Below are 19,601 nucleotides of genomic sequence, written 5' to 3'. Positions count from 1 at the left end.
GCAGGCAAGGTTTTCGTAGGCTAAGCCACTCCAGGGGCTTCACTAGTGGTTTGGCCGTCTTGTTTGCAGTGGCTCTGACAACGGGTTTTATTTCTGATATTTAAGCAATAACTACCCCAAAAACTAGAAGTTTCTGCTTAGAAAAGTCTGCAAAAAGACTTCGTGTGTGAATAGACTTTGAGTGAAAGTTCTAAAAGCTGCAACCAAGTCTTATCTTGTTCTTGTCTCCTGCTATGCACCTGTTGGACCCTTTTATTTTGCTACTGTAGCTTTATGAGCATGTGTTATGTTTGTATCATAAGTAGTATTTTTAGTTTAGTGGTTTTAAGGTAAATATAACTTCCTACCTAAAATATATGAATTATTTGGCTAATGGCGGGGTACTTTGCTGAAAGCCAGTTAATTTATGTGCTGACTCGTGATACTGCGTTCCCTTTCACAGTTGCATCTGCAGGGTCAAGCTTTCAACCTGTATTGAGATCAATTGAGCACTGTTTCCGACTGCAGTAGTAGTTGTAGGCATTCGATTCATAGAAAAACAGCCGCACACAAATATTTGGAGTTTTTTCAAATGCAAAGAAGGAGAGTAGTTTATTGAATTCACCACAGAAGTATAGTAGCGTAGAGGTAACGTTTCGGCCCCAAGGCGGGCCTTTGTCAAACCTCACTTGTTGTAGAGAAAGGTATGGTAAAGAAGGACCCCGCAGAGACGGGACAGACAATTGAGATAAGCAGGCTCCAACAGGAGAGAACACTGGACGATGCGTGGAATGCTTGGAGGCTAAAGCAAGAAAAGTGATCCAAGTCAGGGCTGCGGGTCCGGGTTGTAGGGGTAGTTGTAGGCATTGTCAGACTGGGTTGGCAAAGACACACCTGTAACATTGATTCTTGGGGCATAATGCTCAGTTACATGCAAAAATAACCTGACACTAGTATGCAAATAATTTACTTTTGCTTCAATGTAATATTAACTTAGCTAGATTGTTCAATGAATGACAAGATTATTCCTCTGCAAATTGTGAATCAAGTGTAATAGCATTACTCATTGGCAGTCCTTCACAGGGGCCTTCCGGAGGATTCTCCTGTGGGCCAGTCCGAGGCTGGCAGTAGGAGACGTAGAACTGCCATATGCTAAGTGTGGTTAGAAGCATGCAGAGAGAGCATGCATATCTATGTGTATCTTGGTCTTATGGGCTTTTACCATTAGTAATAGTATTGCAAAGTCATTTTTACGCACAGTTTTTTTCTTATATCTATATCTGTCTTAATTTGTAGGTCTACTATATGTTATAGAGACTCAAAAGTTTCTCGATTTAAAAATACACCTAATGGCTTCATACATCATTGTTCCCCAAAATGGCTTTTATGATTTAGCCTCAAACCTGCTTATTTTAGACCTTGGTAGTCTGAAGGTAAGTCTTTACAGCTTGATGTGCATCTATTTTAGTGCTTTATGTACTCTGTGTATGATGAAGCATGAATTGACCTTCAAGAAATGCTATTCACTAAACAATCTGGTGCAGATTTAATAAAACTGTCTAATTTTTAGACATTGTGAACTTTCACAGTCCTAAGATTTATCACAGCTCCTGTTGCTGGATGATACATTTGGTGCTGCTTTAGACTGTCCGGTCTAAGTTTGAGCCACCTATTAGTTGACCTACTTTGTTCCATAAATGTTTGCCAATTCAAGCCACGTCCCTTCACTGCTAAGCCCAACTATTTTTTTAACAAGGAAGAAAAAGAGTCTAAAACACGTAAATGGTGCAAGGCACATAAGATAGTTTTATGTTGTGAATTGTGCCAAAACTATGGTGCATCTAGCTTAATAAATCTCCTTTTTCATGTGCAATGATAGCTAGACTAATAGTAAAATATGGAACTTTGGTTCTAATTCAGGGTTATTAATGAATCAGAAAAGTGGAATATGCCATTCTGTAGAGAAGTATGGGATGAGGGAAGTTTTCGAAGGCAGCATAAATATTAATATTTATTCAATGCAGTGACAAAACGTGAAAAACAAATCAGGATAGCACAGGGATTTTTGCAAGGTATTTACAGTAACTACATTTTTTGAGCAAAATACAGATCCTCTTAAAAGGGGTTGTTCGACGACCAAAATAAATTTTAATTAATTGAATAATAATCCATAATATTGCAATAATATAATATCCTGTACAATATCCTGCGCTGAGATAATCTTATAAATGCGCTCCTGGGGAGGAAGCATTGATCATGTATGATAATTGAGCATGCAGCTGTTTTTTTGTGAGGAAACACATTTCCCTTTCTGTCTGTTTTATCACAGCAGTGAGTGTTTCTGTAGCATCACCAGTCCTGTGATCTCATCATACATCAAGTCAGTGACATATCAGCTCTGTGGCCACTGATGCGCCTACTTCACTGACTTGATTTATGATGAGGTCAGAGGACTCCTTTTACAAAACAGGCAGGGATATGTGTTAACTGAGAAAGTAGCAGCTGCAAGTTCCCTGATGTTTTGTCTGTATACTCACTTATCATAAGTGAATTATCCTTCCCCCTCGTGCTAGAAGGTGAGGTATATGCCATCCATAATCTGGAGCTACTCTGCTTGGCGGATACAGCAAACAACAGTATTTAATATGGGCACATTTATGATAAGATTATCTCAGTACTGGAACATTTTTTGTAACACATACAATTGTAGAACTTATCATTCCAAGATCTATTGATCAAAATGTACTTTGTTCATGAGATAACAATTTTAAGCACTTCTGATGTTCTTCTAAGTGCTTTTATAATGAATAAAGATTATTGGAATGTAAAAAAAAAATATTTTTATATGTGCCTATTTTTTGCTGTTGTATATTTGATCCCCTGTTGATACAGATTAGATATGTTATTTGTAATCTTAAAAAAAGTGGTGTTTTTATTTCATATTTTTGCAAATGTTGAAGATGTAACGAAAAGTGCTTTAAGTATACTTTTATCTTTAAGATGACCAGTAAGAGCCGCTCCAACCTTCCTCAGCTGAAAGTAGGGCAAGACAGCATTGAAGACATTATGTCAAGAGCCTATGAGAGTTTTGATATACAGCTTAGCAGCATGCAGCTGCTGTACAGCAGACATCGTGAGTCATATGATTTTGGTGCTTCTATTTTACCCATTGTTAGTTATATTAAGGAGCCACTTTATTTACTTAATTATATTTTATATTCATTGCTTCTTCTAGATGAGAAATGGAAAGAGGCTCGCACACAAAAGCATTCTGCTCAGCATATCCTTGAGCCAATGGATCTCAGAGTGGACTTCAGCCGTGCCATGGTGGTTACAGAGGCCAGGATGCCCAAGTAAGCATACGAATTATTTTTATTTATTACAACCTGTCCACTAGCTTAAATGCCTATGGAACACTTAATATAAGCTATCGTAAATATTAACTTTGCTTCATCTTTACCTATTTCTTTTTATAGTATTTTGGTATAGCTTTGATGTAGTACAACAGACTCAAATGTAGTTGTTACTTGATAGATCTATTGTGGCTCACTTCATCTGATGCTATCAAATGCTAATTTTATGATTATTCTGAGGGCAGCATGGTGGCTCATTGGTTAGCACGACATCTGCAAACTCCAAAGAACTATTGATAGGGAATTTAGATTGTGAGCCCCAATGGGGACAGTAATGATAATGTCTGTAAAGCGCGATGTTATATGATGAACAAGAAATAAAAAACATATTGAGCCCACATCATTTCCTCCACGACAGCTGATTTAATCAGCCATCATGTGCCTCGAACAGCCGTGGATGGAGCGACGCTCCACCCCCAGCTGTTAACCCCTTAACGACCGCTGATACGCCTTTTAACAGCAGCAGTTAAGGTGCCTTATTCATCAGCGCTGCTTTTTATCAGCTCTGAGAAATAAGTGTATAGCGCCCCCAAGCGTTAGAAAATCTCAGAGGTCTCAGCAAACAAGGGTAGCTGAGACCCTGGAGAACATGATTCGGGTCGGTTTATACCATCCACAGTCACGTGAACTGTTATGATCCGGTGACCTTGGAGCAGCATGAAAACTTTCACTGGAGTAGGTGGTAACTATACTGACCGCAAATCCTGATCTTAACACCACAACTAGAAGTAGCCGTGGGGTGTACCTAACAAGCCCTAGACACCTCGTCACAGCCCGAGGACTAAATACCCCTGAAGATGGAAATAGGAATTCTACCTTGCCTCAGAGCAGAACCCCAAAGGATAGGCAGCCCCCCCACAAATATTGGCTGTGAGTAGTAGAGGAAAGACACACAGTCAGAAAACAGGGTTTAGCACAAGAGGACACTCTAGCTAAAATAGGAAAGGATAGGACAGAGTTCTGTGCGGTCAGTATTAAAACCCTTCCAAAAATATCCACAGCAGATTATACAAAAAATTCCTCCATCTAACTAAAGACGTGGAACGTATATCTGCAACTCCAGAGACTCCTACACACAGAGCAGGAATACAATAAAAAAAAACAAGCACACAGCTTGTGTGCCATAGAAAAAGAAACACACACTTATCTTTGCTGAATTGGCAGCTAAGCAGGAGAAGCCAGACAGAGGTCCAACACTTCCCAAGAAACATTGACAACTGTCAAGGACTAATGAGTCCTGCAAACCTAAATACCCCAGTCAGAACTGCAATCGGCAGATACACCTGTCCAGGACTGCCGCCCAGGGACAACTGCATTACCACCTACAACCACCGGAGGGAGCCCAAAAGCAGAATTCACAACAGTGAACGCCGTTATTCACCGAATAACAGCGATTTAAAAAAAGGTCCTTTGTTTACATTAATTTCTCTCTCCTCTGATATGATCTGGCATATCAGAGGAGAGCTAAATGTGGTCCCCCGAACCTTCCCGGTACCTCCGCTGTTAGGGTTGGTGTTTGGGTTGGAGTTAGAGCTGTGGTTAGGGTTGGGCTAGGGTTGTGTTGGGGTTACGGATGGGGTTAGAGTTGTGTTAGGGTTGGGCGTTAGGTTTGTGGTTAAGGTTGTGGTTAAGGTTGTGGTTAGGGTTGGGATTAGGGTTAAGGGTGTGTTGGGGTTAGGGCTGTGTTAGGGTTGGAGTTGGAATTGATGGGTTTCTACTAGTGTTGAGCGATACCTTCCGATATCGGAAAGTATCGGTATCGGATTGGATCGGCCGATATTCAAAAAATATCGGATATCGCCGATACCGATACCCGATCCCAATGCAAGTCAATGGGACCAAAATATCGGAATTAAAATAAACCCTTTCTTTCCTTGTAGGTTCATTCTACATGATGGAAAACAACTAAGAATAATGCAGGATGTATTTGGGGAGGTGGCGGAGACATTAAAGGCATAAAGGTTTAGCCCAATCAAATAGAATAGCATGATTTTTTTTTTTTTTAAAGACGTTCGGAGTGACAAAGATATTGACTATGTAAATTTTTTTTTATTTTGTCAGATATTGATGTTTCACTATTCCACGCCCTTCCCCTTCTTTTTTTTTCCTTTTCCCACACTTTCATCTTCATCAAAATCAGCATCTTTGACATCAACCTCTTCTTCACCTTATTCATCTTCTTCTTCATCTTCTACCTATTTTTTTTTTTATTACATTCTTCATATTCATTTTATTCAACTGTTATTATTCTTCCTATTCTACGTCTTCATCATATTCTCATTTGTGACAGGCATTCCTGTAATTATCTATAAAAGTTTGAAGATTACACCTTCCGTTCTGCCTGTCACAAAAGTTACATTTGTCCGCGTTCAGTTTGGCCTGCAGCATCAGGTTTTATCGAGGGGCACCACGAGGAGGAACGGACTCACCCCCATACACTGCTTAGTCTTCTTCTGCATATAATTTAGATAATATCTTTTGCTCTGATATTAAGTGTTATGCTTAATGTTCTTCTGCTCTTTGTTCTGCAGCCTCTTGTTCTTCTGCTTCTCGGTCTTCCATGTCGTCGTCTCTAGGGTCGTCGTCTCCAGGGTCGTCGTCTCCGCCGTCGTCGTCGTCATCGGGGTGGTCTTCAGGGTCGTCATCTCCAGGGTCGTCGTCATCTCACTGGTTGTCGTCTCTGGTGTCGTCGTCATCTTAGGGGTGGTCTTCCGGGTCGTCGACTTTAGGGTCTTCAACTTGGAAATGTAGCAGAAGGTACAAGAAGACTGAGAAAATGCCAAGAACCAGCTGATGGAACTGGAACTCGGATGGCTACCCGAAGGTTCAAGAGCCTATGGAACTACCGAGGACCAGCTGACGTTACTGGAACCCGGTTACTAAGCAGGAGGTACCCGTGCTAAAAAGCACTACCAAGGACCGCCTGACGTTGGCGGAACTCGGATACCCAGAAGGAGGCACCTAAGCCAAAGGCTCTGCCCGGAACCAGCTGACGTTACTGGAACCAGCATGGGGAGCACAAGGTACAAGAGCAAAAGACACTGCCGAGAACCAGCTGACGGTACTGGAACCCGGATGGGTAGCCGAAGGTCCAAGAGCCAATGGAACTACCGAGGACCAGCGGACGTTACTGGAACCAGGATGTGGACCAGAAGGTCCACAGGAGAGGAGAGAACAGCTAGGCCGCGAGGCAGCCGCAGTTACCGAACCCCAACAGTCCTACAGGGGGAGCTTAGCCTACTGGCACTACAGAACCAGCCTTGACTGCCAATTCACGCAGCCCACATAGGAAGCTCCTAAACTGGAGGCACCCTGGAGTTGGCTAACCCGACCGCAACACGACGGGGCAACGCATAGTTGTCTCAGTGAGTTTGACAGTACCCGGAAACAGATGACGGTGCTGGAACCAGGCTGGGCACGAGGGAGTACCCGTGACAAAAACACTGCCGAGAACCAGCTGGCGGTGCTGGAACCCGGATGCGTTGCCCCAGTGTGCAAGAGCCAATGGCACCGAGGACCAGCTGACGGTGCTGGAACCCAGTTACTAAGCTGTAGGTGCCCGCGCTTAAAAGCACTACCAAGGACCGCCTGGCGTTGGCGGAACTCGGATACCCAGGAGGAGGCACCTAAGCCAAAGGCTCTGCCCGGAACCAGCTGACGGTGCTGGAACCAGGATGTGGACCAGAAGGTCCACAGGAGAGGAGAGAACAGCTAGGCCGCGAGGCAACCGCAGTTACCGAACCCCAACAGTCCTACAGGGGGAGCTTGGCCTACTGGCACTACAGAACCAGCCTTGACTGCCAATTCACTCAGCCCACATAGGAAGCTCCTAAACTGGAGGCACCCTGGAGTTGGCTAACCCGACCGCAACACGACGGGGCAACGCATAGGTGTCTCAGTGAGCTTGACAGTACCCGGAAACAGCTGACGGTGCTGGAGCCAGGCTGGGCACGAGGGAGTACCCGTGACAAAAACACTGCCGAGAACCAGCTGGCGGTGCTGGAACCCGGATGCATTGCCCCAGTGTGCAAGAGCCAATGGCACCGAGGACCAGCTGACGGTGCTGGAACCCGGTTACTAAGCTGTAGGTGCCCGCGCTTAAAAGCACTACCAAGGACCGCCTGGCGTTGGCGGAACTCTGATACCCAGGAGGAGGCACCTAAGCCAAAGGCTCTGCCCGGAACCAGCTGACGGTGCTGGAACCAGGTGGTGGACCAGAAGGTCCACAGGAGAGGAGAGAACAGCTAGGCCGCGAGGCAGCCGCAGTTACCGAACCCCAACAGTCCTACAGGGGGAGCTTGGCCTACTGGCACTACAGAACCAGCCTTGACTGCCAATTCACGCAGCCCACATAGGAAGCTCCTAAACTGGAGGCACCCTGGAGTTGGCTAACCTGACCGCAACACGACGGGGCAAAGCATAGGTGTCTCAGTGAGTTTGACAGTACCCGGAAACAGCTGACGGTGCTGGAACCAGGCTGGGCACAAGGGAGTACCCGTGACAAAAACACTGCCGAGAACCAGCTGGCGCTGCTGGAACCCGGAAGCATTGCCTATTAAAGATTGTCTTCCTAGAGCCCCAACTAGCGGTGTTGGAGCAAAGGGTAAGCAGGGGGAGCATAGTGTAGGCAGAAGCCTGCACTGGAGGCAGCTTTGTGTCTGCGTTGCGTTTGCAGGACACGATGCCGGCTACACAGCGGGGGAACAGCTGGCGGTGCTGAACCCCACTGACACATTGGCTGGTGTTTTTCTCTGTGCAGCTAGCACTTCCGGGCAAAAACTGGCGGTGTTAGAGCCCAGGGACAGCAGGAGGAGGAGAGGAGCAGAGTGTAGGCCGAAGTGTCATGATCCCAATGGCAGGGGATCACAAAAGGACAAGCACAAAAAACAAAACAAGCTCTAGGGTGATGGAAACTGAGCTGACCGCGATCCTGAACCTAAACACACAACTAGCTGTAGCCGGGGAACGTGCCTACGATGATTCCTAGACGTCTCGCGCCAGCCGAAGGACTAACTTCCCCTATTAGAAGAAACACAGACCTCTCTTGCCTCCAGAGAAACACCCCACAGAAATAGCTGTAAAGCGCTGCGGAATATGTTAGCACTATATATAAAAATAAAGATTATTATAGCAGCCCCCCACATGTAATGACGGTGAAATGAGAGGAAAGCACATACGTAGTTATGAAAACAGATTCAGCAAAATGAGGCCCGCTAAAGCTAGATAGCAGAGGATACAAAAGTGAACTGCGCGGTCAGCGAAAAACCCTACAAAAAACCATCCTGAAAATACTTGAACTCATGTGCCAACTCATGGAACATGAGGAGTAATATCAGCCCAGTAGAGCAACCAGCAAAAAGGAATCACATATCTGCAAGCTGGACTAAGACAAACATTAAGCAAAATGTGGAACAGGAAAATCAAAAACTTAGCTTGTCCTGAAGATTACAGAAGCGGGAAGCAGAGGTAACAAGACACACTGATTACATTGAAAGCCGGCGAGGAAATGACAAGAAAGCCAGGTTAAATAGGAAACTCCCATATCCTGATAGAACAGGTGGACACCAGAGACCGCAGAAAACACAAGTCACCCAGTACCATCTGTAACCACCAGAGGGAGCCCAAAAACAGAATCCACAACAGTACCCCCCCTTGAGGAGGGGTCACCGAACCCTCACGAGAACCACCAGGGCGACCAGGATGAGCCCTATGAAATGCACGGACCAAATCAGCAGCATGAACATCAGAGGCAACCACCCAAGAATTATCCTCCTGACCATAACCCTTCCACTTGACCAAATATTGGAGTTTCCGTCTGGAAACACAAGAATCCAAGATCTTCTCCACAACATACTCCAATTCTCCCTCCACCAGCACCGGAGCAGGAGGTTCAAGCGAAGGAACAACAGGTACCTCATACTTCCGCAACAACGACCGATGGAACACATTATGAATAGCAAACGATGCCGGGAGATCCAAACGAAACGACACAGGGTTAAGAATTTCCAAGATCCTATAGGGACCGATGAACCGAGGCTTGAACTTAGGAGAAGAGACCTTCATAGGAACAAAACGAGAAGACAACCACACCAAGTCCCCAACACGAAGTCGAGGACCCACGCGGTGACGGCGATTAGCAAACTGCTGAGCCCTCTCCTGGGACAACTTCAAATTGTCCACCACATGACTCCAAATCTGATGCAACCTATCCACCACCATGTCCACTCCAGGACAATCAGAAGGCTCCACCTGACCAGAGGAAAAACGAGGATGAAACCCCGAATTATAAAAGAAAGGAGAAACCAAGGTAGCAGAACTAGCCCGATTATTAAGGGCGAATTCGGCAAGCGGCAAAAAGGTAACCCAGTCATCTTGATCAGCGGAAACAAAACACCTTAAATAAGTTTCCAAGGTCTGATTAGTTCGTTCCGTCTGGCCATTCGTCTGAGGATGGAATGCAGACGAAAAGGACAAATCAATGCCCATCTTAGCACAGAACGTCCGCCAAAATCTAGACACAAACTGGGATCCCCTGTCAGAAACGATGTTCTCCGGAATCCCATGCAAACGAACCACGTTCTGAAAAAACAGAGGGACCAACTCAGAGGAGGAAGGCAACTTAGGCAAGGGTACCAGATGAACCATCTTAGAAAAGCGGTCACACACAACCCAGATGACGGACATTTTTTGAGAGACAGGGAGATCCGAAATAAAGTCCATGGAAATGTGCGTCCAAGGCCTCTTCGGGATAGGCAAAGGTGACAACAATCCACTGGCCCGAGAACAGCAAGGCTTAGCCCGAGCGCAAACTTCACAAGACTGCACAAAAGAACGCACATCCCTCGACAAGGAAGGCCACCAAAAAGACCTGGCCACCAAGTCTCTAGTACCAAATATTCCAGGATGACCTGCCAACGCAGAAGAATGGACCTCGGAGATGACTCTACTGGTCCAATTATCCGGAACAAACAGTCTTTCAGGCGGACAACGATCAGGTTTATCCGCCTGAAACTCCTGCAAAGCACGTCGCAAGTCTGGGGAGACAGCCGACAAAATCACCCCATCCCTAAGGATACCAGTGGGCTCAGAATTTCCAGGGGAGTCAGGCACAAAACTCCTAGAAAGAGCATCCACCTTCACATTCTTTGAACCTGGCAGGTATGAAACCACAAAATCGAAACGGGAGAAAAACAGTGACCAACGAGCCTGTCTAGGATTCAGACGCTTGGCAGACTCAAGGTACATCAGATTTTTGTGATCAGTCAAGACCACCACACGATGTCTAGCACCCTCAAGCCAATGACGCCACTCCTCAAATGCCCACTTCATGGCCAAAAGCTCCCGATTACCAACATCATAATTCCGCTCAGTGGGCGAAAACTTTCTAGAAAAGAACGCACATGGCTTCATCACTGAGCAATCGGAGCTTCTCTGCGACAAAACCGCCCCCGCTCCAATCTCGGACGCATCAACCTCAACTTGAAAAGGAAGCGAAACATCTGGCTGACGCAACACAGGAGCAGAAGAAAACCGGTGCTTAAGTTCCTGAAAGGCCTCCACAGCCGCAGGAGACCAATCAGCAACATCAGCACCCTTCTTAGTCAAATCCGTCAAAGGCTTAACAACACTAGAAAAATTAGTTATGAAACGACGATAAAAATTAGCAAAGCCCAAGAACTTCTGTAGACTCTTAAGAGATGTAGGCTGCGTCCAGTCACAAATAGCCTGAACCTTGACGGGATCCATCTCAATAGTAGAAGGGGAAAAAATATACCCCAAAAAAAGAAATCTTCTGGACTCCAAAGAGACACTTTGAACCTTTTACAAACAAAGAATTGGCCCGCAGGACCCGAAACACCTTCCTGACCTGCTGAACATGGGACTCCCAGTCATCAGAAAAAAACAAAACATCATCCAAATACACAATCATAAATTTATCCAGATATTCACGGAAAATATCGTGCATAAAGGACTGGAAGACAGAAGGAGCATTAGAAAGTCCAAAAGGCATCACCAAATACTCAAAATGGCCCTCAGGCGTATTAAATGCGGTTTTCCACTCATCACCCTGCTTTATCCGCACAAGATTATACGCACCCAGAAGATCAATCTTAGTGAACCATTTAGCCCCCTTAATGCGAGCGAACAAATCAGTCAACAATGGCAAAGGATACTGATATTTGACTGTAATCTTATTCAAAAGACGGTAATCTATACAAGGCCTCAAGGAACCATCCTTTTTGGCCACGAAAAAAAAAACCTGCTCCCAAAGGGGACGAAGATGGACGGATATGTCCCTTTTCCAAGGACTCCTTAACATAATCCCGCATAGCAGTATGCTCTGGCACTGACAGATTGAACAAACGTCCTTTAGGAAATTTACTGCCAGGAATCAAATCTATAGCACAATCGCAATCCCTGTGAGGAGGAAGCGAATTGAGCTTAGGCTCCTCAAAAACATCCCGATAATCAGACAAAAATACAGGAACCTCAGAAGGAGTAGATGAAGCGATAGAAATCGGAGGTGCATCATCATGAACCCCCTGACATCCCCAGCTTAACACAGACATCGTTTTCCAGTCCAAGACTGGGTTATGAGTTTGTAACCATGGCAGACCAAGCACTAAGACATCATGTAAATTATACAGTACCAGGAAGCGAATCACCTCCTGATGAACGGGAGTCATACGCATGGTCACTTGTGTCCAGTACTGAGGTTTGTTGATAGCCAAAGGTGTAGAGTCAATTCCTTTCAAAGGAATAGGGACTTCCAGAGGCTCTAGACTAAACCCACAGCGGTTGGCAAATGACCAATCCATAAGACTCAGGGCAGCGCCTGAATCCACATAGGCATCGACGGAAATGGCTGATAATGAACAAATCAGAGTCACAGACAGAATGAACTTAGACTGTAAAGTACTAAAGGCAACAGACTTATCAACCTTTTTTGTGCGTTTAGAGCATGCTGATATAACATGAGCTGAATCACCACAATAAAAACACAACCCATTTTTCCGCCTATAGTTTTGCCGTTCACTTCTGGACTGAATTCTATCACATTGCATTGTCTCAGGTGCCTGTTCAGAAGACACCGCCAAATGGTGCACAGGTTTGCGCTCCCGTAAACGCCGATCAATCTGAATAGCCATAGTCATAGACTCATTCAGACCTGTAGGCGCAGGGAACCCCACCATAACATCTTTAATGGCCTCAGAAAGGCCATCTCTGAATCTTGCAGCCATGGCGCACTCATTCCACTGAGTAAGCACCGACCATTTCCGAAATTTCTGACAATATATTTCTGCTTCATCTTGCCCCTGAGAGAGAGCCAATAAAGCTTTTTCAGCCTGAATCTCTAGGTTAGGTTCCTCATAGAGCAAACCCAATGCCAGAAAAAACGCATCCACATTGAGCAACGCAGGATCCCCTGGTGCCAATGCAAATGCCCAATTCTGAGGGTCACCCCGCAGGAAAGATATAACAATTTTGACTTGCTGAGCAGGGTCTCCAGAGGAGCGAGATTTCAAAGAAAGAAACAACTTGCAATTGTTCCTAAAATTCAGAAAACTAGATCTATCTCCAGAAAAAAACTCTGGGATAGGAATTCTAGGTTCAGACATAGGAGCATGTACAACAAAATCTTGTATATTTTGAACCTTAGCAGCAAGATTATTCAGGCTGGAAGCCAAACTCTGGATGTCCATGATAAACAGCTGAGGTCAGAGCCATTCAAGGATTAAGAGGAGGTAAGACGCAGCCAGGCTGCAATTAAGGCTAGGCAGCAAACTCTGAGGGGAGAAAAAAAAAAAAACTTACTCAGACTACTTTTCCTCCTACTTCAGCCAATACGATTACCACTTGTCGGCCGGCTATACTGTCATGATCCCAATGGCAGGGGATCACAAAAGGACAAGCACAAAAAACAAAACAAGCTCTAGGGTGATGGAAACTGAGCTGACCGCGATCCTGAACCTAAACACACAACTAGCTGTAGCTGGGGAACGTGCCTACGATGATTCCTAGACGTCTCGCGCCAGCCGAAGGACTAACTTCCCCTATTAGAAGAAACACAGACCTCTCTTGCCTCCAGAGAAACACCCCACAGAAATAGCAGCCCCCCACATGTAATGACGGTGAAATGAGAGGAAAGCACATACGTAGTTATGAAAACAGATTCAGCAAAATGAGGCCCGCTAAAGCTAGATAGCAGAGGATACAAAAGTGAACTGCGCGGTCAGCGAAAAACCCTACAAAAAACCATCCTGAAAATACTTGAACTCATGTGCCAACTCATGGAACATGAGGAGTAATATCAGCCCAGTAGAGCAACCAGCAAAAAGGAATCACATATCTGCAAGCTGGACTAAGACAAACATTAAGCAAAACGTGGAACAGGAAAATCAAAAACTTAGCTTGTCCTGAAGATTACAGAAGCGGGAAGCAGAGGTAACAAGACACACTGATTACATTGAAAGCCGGCGAGGAAATGACAAGAAATCCAGGTTAAATAGGAAACTCCCATATCCTGATAGAACAGGTGGACACCAGAGACCGCAGAAAACACAAGTCACCCAGTACCATCTGTAACCACCAGAGGGAGCCCAAAAACAGAATCCACAACACCGAAGCCTAATTGAACCAATTTCAAAGGTAACCTTTAACCCACCCTCAGGTGTTACAATGTAGAAGAGCCACACCTTGTGCAGCAGTAATGCTCCACAAGTGAAAGGTTGCTCTTTACATTTTGCTCATTGCACACGCAGAATGAAAGACGTACACAATTTTGCCCATTGTACAGTAGAACTGTATTGGAGGCGTGACTTGTCTTTTTAAGGAGACGCGGCACATGTGTCCAAAAATAACGCCTTGGTGCTGGGCGCAGCCTCCTGAGCGTTGTTATTTGCTGTACAGGAGTCTGCGCTCTTGTTAGCCCTTGGCCATGCGCTGTGAGCGCTGACTGTCTTCTCACCTCATTTCACTTTGGCCGGTGCGGTTAGCGATGGTCATGAATCCCAGACCCACAGTGTCTTTTCATAAAGTCACACTGCGGGGCTGTGATTCGTGGCCTTGTGCAGTAAATATGTTTGCCGCTCACACATGTCCTTACACCTGCTTCAGACTGGGCGGCCTCGGCTGATCCCTTATCGCATGCCGCGGCCATGAGGCCGCACAGTCTGAAGAAGGCGGAAAGAGATGAGTGAAGACAGGCGAACATATGCACTGCATATGCCCATCAATCACACCCTCGCAGTCAAAATATGAGACAACGAGGGGCGTTGTGTCGGGCAGGGCGGACGCACAAGCACAAGCAGCCAACCAATGATGTCAGAAGACAGGCAGCGCTAACAAGGGTGGTGCTGCGTATCCTTAACAAGGAAAGTCACACCTCTGGGACAGTGTAATGGTCTCCAATGAGACACATTTTGTAGGTGTTTAGTTGCACGTGGGCAAGGAGAAAGTCAGCCACCTTGTACAAATGCAGCATTACTGCTGTACAAGGTGGCTGTTATACATAGAAACACCTGGGGGGGGCAGGTTCCCTTTAATTTCAGTTCAGGTGCCTGCATGGCGTTTGCAGGACACGTTGCCAGCTACACAGCAGGGGAACAGCTGGCGGTGCTGAACCCCACTAACACATTGGCTGGTGTTTTTCTCTGTGCAGCTAGCACTTCCGGGCCCCAACTGGCGTTGATAGAGCCCTGGGTGAGCAGGAGGAGGAGAGGAGCAGAGTGTAGGCCGAAGCCTGCACTGGTGGCAGCTTTTGTTCTGTTGTGCCAGCGTGGCTTGTGCTGGACACGTTGCCGACTACACAGCAGGGGAACAGCTGGCGGTACAATGTAGAAGAGCCACACCTTGTGCAGCAGTAATGCTACATAAGTGAAAGGTTGCTCTTTAAATTTGGCTCATTGCACACGCAGAATGAAAGACGTACACAATTTTGCCCATTATACAGTAAGACTGTATTGGAGGTGTGACTTGTGTTTTTAAGGAGACGCAGCACAGGTGCACAAAAAATAACGCCTTGGTGCTGGACGCAGCCTCATGAGCGTTGTTATTTGCTCTACAGGAGTCTGCGCTCTTGTGATCCCTTGGCCATGCGCTGTGAGCGCTGCCTGTCTTCTCACCTCATTTCATGTCGGCCGGTGCGGTTAGCGATGGCCATGAATCCCAGACCCACAGTGTGTTTTCAATAATTCACACTGCAGAGCTGGGATTCATGGCCTTGCGCAGTAAATATGTTCGCCGCTAACTCATGTCCTTACACCTGCTTCAGACTGGGCGGTCTCCGCTGATCCCTTATCGCATGCTGCGGCCATGAGGCCGCACAGTCTGAAGAAGGCGGAAGGAGATGAGTTAAGACAGGCGAACATATGCACTGCACATGCCCATCAATCACACCCTCGCAATCAAAATAGATCAGACAACGAGGGGCGTTGTGTTGAGCAGGGCAGACGCACAGGCACAGCCAGCCAACCAATGATGTCAGAAGACGGGCAGCGCTACCAAGGGGGGTGCTGCGTGCCATTTAAAAAGGAGAATCACACCTCAGGGGCTGTGAAATGGTCTGTAATGAGACACATTTTGTACGTGTTAAATTCAACGTGGGCAAGGAGAAAAAGTCAGCCACCTTGTACAAATGCAGCAGTACTGCTGTACAAGGTGGCTGCTATACATAGAAACATCTGGGGGGGGGGGCAGGTTCCCTTTAATTTCAGTTCAGGTGCCTGCATGGCATTTGCAGGACACGATGCCGGCTACACAGCAGGGGAACAGCTGGCGGTGCTGAACCCTACTGACACATTGGCTGGTGTTTTTCTCTGTGCAGCTAGCACGTCCGGGCAAAAACTGGCGGTGTTAGAGCCCAGGGACAGCAGGAGGAGGAGAGGAGCAGAGTGTAGGCCGAAGCCTGCACTGGAGGCAGCTTTTGTTCTGTTGTGCCAGCGTGGCTTGTGCTGGACACGTTGCCGACTACACAGCAGGGGAACAGCTGGCGGTGCTGAACCCCACTGACACATCAGCGAGTGTTTTTTCTGTGTAGACAACACTTCCAGGTGACAACTGACAGTGTTGAAACCCAGGGAATCAAAAAGGAGCAGAGTGTAGGCCGAAGCCTGCAGTGGAGCAAGTTGAATGGAACCTTTAACCCCCCCCCCCCCCCCAGGCATTTGTTGCTGAAAGAACCATCTTGTACAGCAGTAATATTGCACATGGAAAATGGTGGCTCCTAAAATTATGCTCCTTGCAAACGCTGAAGTACACACTCATATAATGTGTCCCCTCACACCGTTAAACCGTCCCGGAGGTGGGACTTTCCTTTGTGATGTGACACAGCACAGCCGTCATTCCAACCCCCTTGGTGCCGTGCGCCACCTCCTCAACGTTGTTTGGTTCTGTCACGGAGCCCGCGCTGTAATGTTATCCCTTGGCCATGCACAGTTAGCGGTGCCCGTTTTCTGACATCATTTAGGTGTCAGGCTGGCAGTGCCTGTGTGTCCAAGCTGCCCGAGATCCAACCTCGCAGTGTCATCTAATGTAATCCCACTGCGGGCCTGGGATCCATGGGCATGCGCAGTGCATATCATCGCCAATCACTCCCCTCCTTCCGGCTTCTTCAGACTGTGCGGCGTCATGGCCGTGGCATGCTATTAGGGATCAGCTGACGCTGCCTAGTCTGAAGAAGCATGAAGAAGGGGAGTGAGAGGCTAGTATATGCACTGCGCATGGCCATGGATACCAGGCCCACTGTGGGATCACATTAGACAACACTGCGAGGTGGGATTTCGGGCAGCGTGGACGCACAGGCGCAGCCAGGACGACAACAAATGATGTCAGAGGACGGGCAGCGCAAACTGTGCATGGCCAAGGGATAACATAACAGCGCAGGGTCCATGACAGAATCAAACAACGCTAAGGAGGCAGCGCACGGAGCCAAGGGGGTAGGAATGACAGCTATGCTGCGTCACATTACAAAGGAAAGTGCCACCTCCGGGACGGTTTGACGGTGTGAGGGGACACATTACATGAGTGTGTAGTTCAGCGTTTCCAAGGAGCATAATTTCAAGAGCGACCTTTTCCTTGTGCAGTATTAGTGCTGCACAAGGTGGCTCTTTCAGTAACAAACGCCTAGGGGGGGTGGGGAACAGGTTCCCTTACATTTTTGTTGTGCCAGCGTGGCGGTCGCATGACACGTTGCCACATACACAGCTGAGGATCAGCTGACGTTACTGAACCCCGATAACAGAGGAGCGACTGTTGACTGTGCACACAGCACTTCCAGGCACCAACTGGCGGTGTTAGAGCCCAGGGACAGCAGGAGGAGCAGATTGGAGGTATTGCCGCGCACATAGCTGGGGATCAGCTGACGTTACTGAACCCCAATAACAGAGGAGCGACTGTTGACTGTGCAGACAGCACTTCCAGGCACCAACTGGCGGTGTTAGAGCCCAGGGACAGCAGGAGGAGCAGAGGAACAGAGTGTAGGCCGAAGCCAGATTGGAGCAAGTTGAAAGGGAACCTTTAACACCCCCCCCCCCTTCCCCAAGACGTTTGTAGCTGAAAGAGCCATCTTGTGCAGCACTAAGGATGCAAAAGGAAAAGGTTGCTCTTTTAATTATGCTCCTTGCAAACACAGAAGTAAACACTAAAAATGTGTCCCCTTATACCGTAAAACCGTCCCGGAGGTGGGAATTTCCTTCGTAATGGGACGCAGCACAGCTGTCATTCCTATCCCCTTGGTGCCGTGCGCTGCCTCCTCAGCGTTGTTTTAAGCTGTCACGGAGCCTGCGCTGTTCTGTTATCCCTTGGCCATGCCCAATTTGCGCTGCCTGTCTTCTGACATAATTTGGTGTCAGGCTGTGAGTGCCTGTGCGTCCACGCTGCTACAGATCCCACCTCGCAGTGTCGTCTAATGTAATCCCACTGCGGGCCTTGGATCCATGGGCATGCACAGTGCATATCCTTGACTCTCACTCCCCTCCTTCCCTCTTCTTCAGACTGTGCGGCGTCACGGCCGTGGCATGCTATTAGGGATCAGCTGACGGCGGAAGGGAGGGAAGGCGGAGGGAGATGAGCGAGAGCCCGAGGGGAAGATATGCACTGCGCATGCCCATGGATCCCAGGCTCGCAGTGTGATTCAATCAGAAGACACTGCGAGGCGAGATCTCGGGCAGCGCGGGCGCACAGGCGCAGCCAGCCTGACACCAAATTATGTCAGAAGACAGGCAGCGCAAATTGGGCATGGCCAAGGGATAACAGAACAGCGCAGGCTCCGTCACCGCTTCAAACAATGCTGAGGAGGCAGCGCATGGCACCAAGGGGGTAGGAATGACGGCTGTGCTGCGTCACATTATGAAGGAAAGTCCCAGCTCCGGGACGGTATAACGGTATCAGTGAACACATTTTATAAGTGTTAAATTCTGCGTGTGCAAGGAGCTAAACTAAAAGAGCTACCTTTTCCTTGTGCAGCATTACTGCTGCACAAGGTGGCTCTTTCAGTAACAAACGCCGGGGGTGGGGGGAGGAAAAGGTTCCCTTACATTTAGGTTGTTGTGCCAGCGTGGCGGTGGCACGACACATTGCCGGCTACACAGCTGGGGATCAGCTGACGTTACTGAGACCCAATAACACTGGGTCGTATGTTTTGACTGTGCAGCCTGCACTTCTGAGCCGCAACTTGCGGTGTTGGAGCCCAGGAATAGCAGTTCAGGTGGTAGAAAGATGAACACATCAGGAGACCTGGATGACACCCAATTACTTAATCAGGCAGAGGAGTGGCAAATTCCTGCGAGATCCAGGCCTGGTTCATTTTCAGGAAAGTAAGCCGGTCAACGTTATCGGAGGATAGTCGCATGCGACGGTCTGTTAGTACACCACCTGCGGCTCTAAAGACACATTCCGATAAGACACTAGCCGCAGGGCAAGCCAGCACCTCCAATGCATACTGGCTTAGCTCTGGCCATGTATCCAGCTTAGAGACCCAAAACTTGAACGGGGAAGAGCCGTCTGGGAGTACAGTAAGAGGGCAAGCTATGTAGTCTGTCACCATCTGACGGAACCGTTGCCTCCTGCTGACTGGAGCCGCCGGTGATGGTGTAGACATTTGGGGCGGTCACACACAAGTTTGCCACAGTTGTGCCATACTGGGCTTGCCTTGGGCAGAGGCACTGCTTCTGCTCCCTCTTTGTGCAGAGCCTCCCCCACTGCCTCGAC

General features: G+C 47.5%; 1 protein-coding gene across 2 annotated transcripts in view; it reads left to right on the top strand.

Annotated features, from left to right (window-relative positions):
- VPS13A (vacuolar protein sorting 13 homolog A) overlaps nt 1-19,601 on the top strand; it is a 320,730-nt gene that overhangs the window by 116,174 nt on the left and 184,955 nt on the right. For both annotated transcript variants that reach the window (XM_069763032.1, XM_069763023.1), the window contains exons 20-22: nt 1,276-1,412; nt 2,980-3,112; nt 3,215-3,332. In XM_069763032.1, coding sequence (XP_069619133.1) covers nt 1,276-1,412; nt 2,980-3,112; nt 3,215-3,332 — 388 coding nt within the window. The remainder of the gene's footprint in view (nt 1-1,275; nt 1,413-2,979; nt 3,113-3,214; nt 3,333-19,601) is intronic.

This window comes from Ranitomeya imitator, chromosome 1, assembly GCF_032444005.1.
Source record: "Ranitomeya imitator isolate aRanImi1 chromosome 1, aRanImi1.pri, whole genome shotgun sequence".
Taxonomy (NCBI): domain Eukaryota; kingdom Metazoa; phylum Chordata; class Amphibia; order Anura; family Dendrobatidae; genus Ranitomeya; species Ranitomeya imitator.
Note: the sequence above shows the minus strand (reverse complement) of the source record. Positions and strands in the feature narration are given on the sequence as shown.